This window comes from Elaeis guineensis, chromosome 7, assembly GCF_000442705.2.
Source record: "Elaeis guineensis isolate ETL-2024a chromosome 7, EG11, whole genome shotgun sequence".
In the NCBI taxonomy this organism is placed as follows: Eukaryota; Viridiplantae; Streptophyta; class Magnoliopsida; order Arecales; family Arecaceae; genus Elaeis; species Elaeis guineensis.
The window spans coordinates 95282522-95286464 of record NC_025999.2 but is presented as its reverse complement, the minus strand read 5'-3'; the positions used below and the strand labels follow the sequence as shown (position 1 = coordinate 95286464).

The 3943-nt window shown below is 35.6% G+C and overlaps 1 protein-coding gene across 1 annotated transcript; it reads left to right on the top strand.

Moving 5' to 3' along the window:
• On the top strand, window positions 1-3660 carry LOC105048389 (probable xyloglucan endotransglucosylase/hydrolase protein 26). The gene is given in 7 exon segments (XM_073261018.1): window positions 1-98; window positions 297-367; window positions 1985-2085; window positions 2193-2386; window positions 3253-3469; window positions 3471-3509; window positions 3511-3660. Coding segments are annotated over 7 exon segments (870 nt in total).
• The last annotated feature ends 283 nt before the right edge of the window (window positions 3661-3943 follow it).

Genomic DNA, 3943 nt, shown 5'->3' with positions numbered 1-3943 from the left:
ATGGGGAATCTGGGTATTCTCCTTGTTGCTCTTGTGTCACTGGTGGCACTGAATCAAGGTCTTGTTCATGCTCATTTTTACTTTGACACTGTCTTCACAGAAATTATTAGGTAGACTCGTTCTACTATAGGCAAAATCAATAAAAACTCCACACATCAGTCCACTCTTCATTAATTGCTAATCACGCTTAGCCATGATTGGATGTGAGGTGAGAAGTAGTCAATCAAAAGCCTTTTTTTCACTTTGCCTATGGTGGAGTGAGTCCACCCTCACTCTCCCCAATAATTTCTCCTTCACCTGGGCTCACAGAACTCAACAATCTGGGACAATGGCGACAACCTTGCACTCTTGCTCGATAAGGTCTCATGTATAGAAACAAGGCTTGCTAATTTGTTTGTTTTTTTATATATATATAAAAAAAGAAACCTAACTCTAGTTCTGCAGAAACATGTTTCGGTGTATATGCATATATAGAGAATATTTCTTGCTGAAGATTATAATTATTCTTGTGCTAAAAAAATATTTGTCCGTGTTGACTTCATGAGCTCCTGTACGATTTTTTTTTTTTTTTTTTTTTTTTCATTCTCCTTGTAACCTTACACGTTTGAACAAAAAATATTTTACCATTTAAGTTATGAAAAAAAAACTTGTTATCACATCAGATTTTAGATTGCATAATGAGGAGTATCACATTGATGTGTCTAATATTTGCTTAGGAAAAATATTGGTGTTTAATATATGATAAAATTTTGAGAAGCTGAGAAGGCGAATTGTGGCCAACAGCTATTAGCTCAACTAGTTGATGCCTCTCCCGTAAGGGCTTGTCCTTAGAGGAGGTCCAGGTTTCAGATTGTGTGTATTGTTTTGGAAAAAAAAAAAAAAAGAATCCAATAATGAATGCAAATTGAAAAATACTCCACATTCCAATCATATGTCCTTAGTTAACTACCTGACTAACATTTGAATCAAACAAAGGTAATTTATCCTTACACATTTATCGTGAGGTCTAATAGTTAATTCATATTTTCTTTTTAAGTGATCATGATCATAAATCATATATCATAGTAAATCCCATACCATAGCAACTTAGAGAATTGAGGCCAAGCAAATATCTAGAGGTTTACAAAGAACAAAGTAATCATAATTTTAAAAATGTAGCAAAGATGTTAATATAGCAAAAATGTACCTGCCAACAAGTTCAGTGACAGCAGCGTCTCTCTCTGAGAACCTTAATTCACCGTTTATACCTGGGTAATAAAATCTATTAATGAAGTGTGTTTTCTTTTAAAAATAGTCTTATTGCTGTCTGACCCGTAATATCTTGCTTTTGAATTTTCATGCGTGCTTACCCTAAATAAAATGCAACAAGTAAGAATAAAGGATGATCAAATTCTCCTTCTCTTGATAACTTCTAAAGAAAATATCTTGTTAATTGTGATATATACAATTAATCATTGAAAGAAATATATGAAATGTCACGATGATACACAAAGCTAATATGTTTTAGATAAGAAAAGAAAAATGAGTATGTCAAGCTGTTTATATGGATCACTACTTAACCGATGATCACACCTTTTATTGGCCAAACTCAGGTAAAGTCTCAATGTTGTACCGGTCGTATTTTGCATTTGTTATGTAAGAAGAAAGATTCTTCTGAATAAAATAGGAAAAAAAAAAAAAAAAAGGAAGATGAGGTTGAAATAAATTTCTGTACAGAAGGATACGGGCTCGACTTTTTAAGCAACATATAGGACCAGCTGCTGTGGCAATACCAATTCAGTCTGTTTCTTTCTTTCTTTTTTTCTGTTAATAAGTTTTTATGATTCTAAGCTAATGTGACAACATAGAACTGGGGTAGGTCACGATTATACAAAAATGATACAATACATTAGTGTTTGATGATTAACAGTCCATCATCTTGTGTTATCATTTTACCTCTTTTTCAGATTCACATTCAATTTACATTTTACTATTTCAATTTTAGGTTCTGCGATACAAACAAACAAAGAGTTTCTGTTTGGAAGTATAGAAATGCAAATAAAACTGGTTCCAGGGAATTCAGCTGGCACTGTTATTGCATACTATGTAAGTCCTAATGTACCACGGTCACAAGAGTTCATTCCCACAAACTTGACATTGGATTTCTATAGAACAGCTATAACTGAAGTATATATATTCCGCATCCGTTGCAGATGCCATCAACCGGAAGCAAGCATGATGAGATAGACTTCGAGTTCCTGCGAAATTTATCTGGACAACCTTACATCATTCACACAAATATTTTCACCCAAGGTGTAGGAAATAGGGAGCAGCAATTCTACCCTTGGTTCAACCCGACTTCTGATTTCCACAACTACACCATATATTGGAACCCAAGTCAGATTGTGCAAGTTGACTCTATTAATCTCCAAGTTGTTCCTGAAATAAATACATCTACAGAATTTAACACCATCTGTTTTGATGGGTTCAGCCATTGGTAACTTCTCAAATCTAACAAGGCTTAAACATATCATACTGCTCAGAAGCAAAGGAAAAGAAAAGGGTATACCATACAGTTGGAGTATAAGTCAGGTTTTGACGTGATTACAGAGATGTATTGTTGATTCATATAAAGATCACAGGAAAACAAATTAAATTACAGCTGTAAACCACTAATGCAAGTTTAGTTTAAATATTTTCTAGGAAAGCAATACTTACAAGAACAGTTACAATGTATAAAAGATGAGACCTGCCAAGCACCAGTTGATATGATATTTATCACTACACATTAGTTCATATTCGTACTTGTTGATTCACTGATTTATGAAGCAATGCTGAACAATATTTGTTGGATTCATACATGACCCTAAAATAATTAAGGGTCAGTATCATGCTATCGCGCGAGGCCGGCCTTGGCCAAATAGGGTATAAACCACAGTCTTTATACCCTGGCTGCTAGACATCACCAGAGCATCATTCTAGTTCCAATGCACATCTATTTCTTTAATGAGATCCAACCTTGCTTTCAAGTGAAGGGAATCATTCACACTTACATCCTATAAATTTTACACATAACATCTATAGGTTTCATATTATACATGCTTTAAATATCTTTTGAAGTATCCAAATTCCGGCAACATGGCCACCATCCTCAGTGTCTAGAAGAAGTGAACAATCTGTAGCTAACAATTTAAGCAATCGAATTTATGTTCGATATAGTACTGGTGCTATTCAACTAAGCAATCACAGCCCACAACATTTTGCTTGTTGCAGGTGGTTTGCTGATGGGCTTCCAATCCGAGATTTCAGAAATTATGAAAGATTTGGGATTCCATTAGCGAGCAAGCAATCAATGAGAGGCTACTCAAGCCTATGGAATGCTGATGATTGGGCAACTAGAGGTGGCCTGATAAAGATTGACTGGAAAAATGCACCATTTATAGCTAGATACCACCAGCTCAGTCTGAGAACTTGCACATGGACTGGACCGGCCAGACAGCATCAGCCAACGTGCTCAAACTACCCCTGCATGCTAACTGGTGGGCTTCACCTTTATACGGTAAGCTGAATGATGTGCAGAAAGTTCAGCTGAACTGGGTCAGAGAAAACTTCATGATCTATGACTACTGCAAAGATACCAAGAGATTCAATGGACAATTCCAACCTGAGTGTAAGAGATAATCTCATTTTGTTTTTGATGGGATTGTGATGTTCTACACAATGAGGTGAACAAGGCTGTGCGGTTCCAGTACATCTCATTCTTAAGCTGTGCACGGAAGAATAATTCAAATTTTAGGCGGCATGCGTATTGCATCTCATTTACTAAGCTCCAAGATCATATTCTTTCAATATATGAACTCTTCCATCCTGCTGAGAGGTTTTCTTGAATCTAGACAGTGTTGAAACTATGAATGAAAATGCTGAAATCACACAAGTCAACATTCATGACAGGTAGAGTACCCGT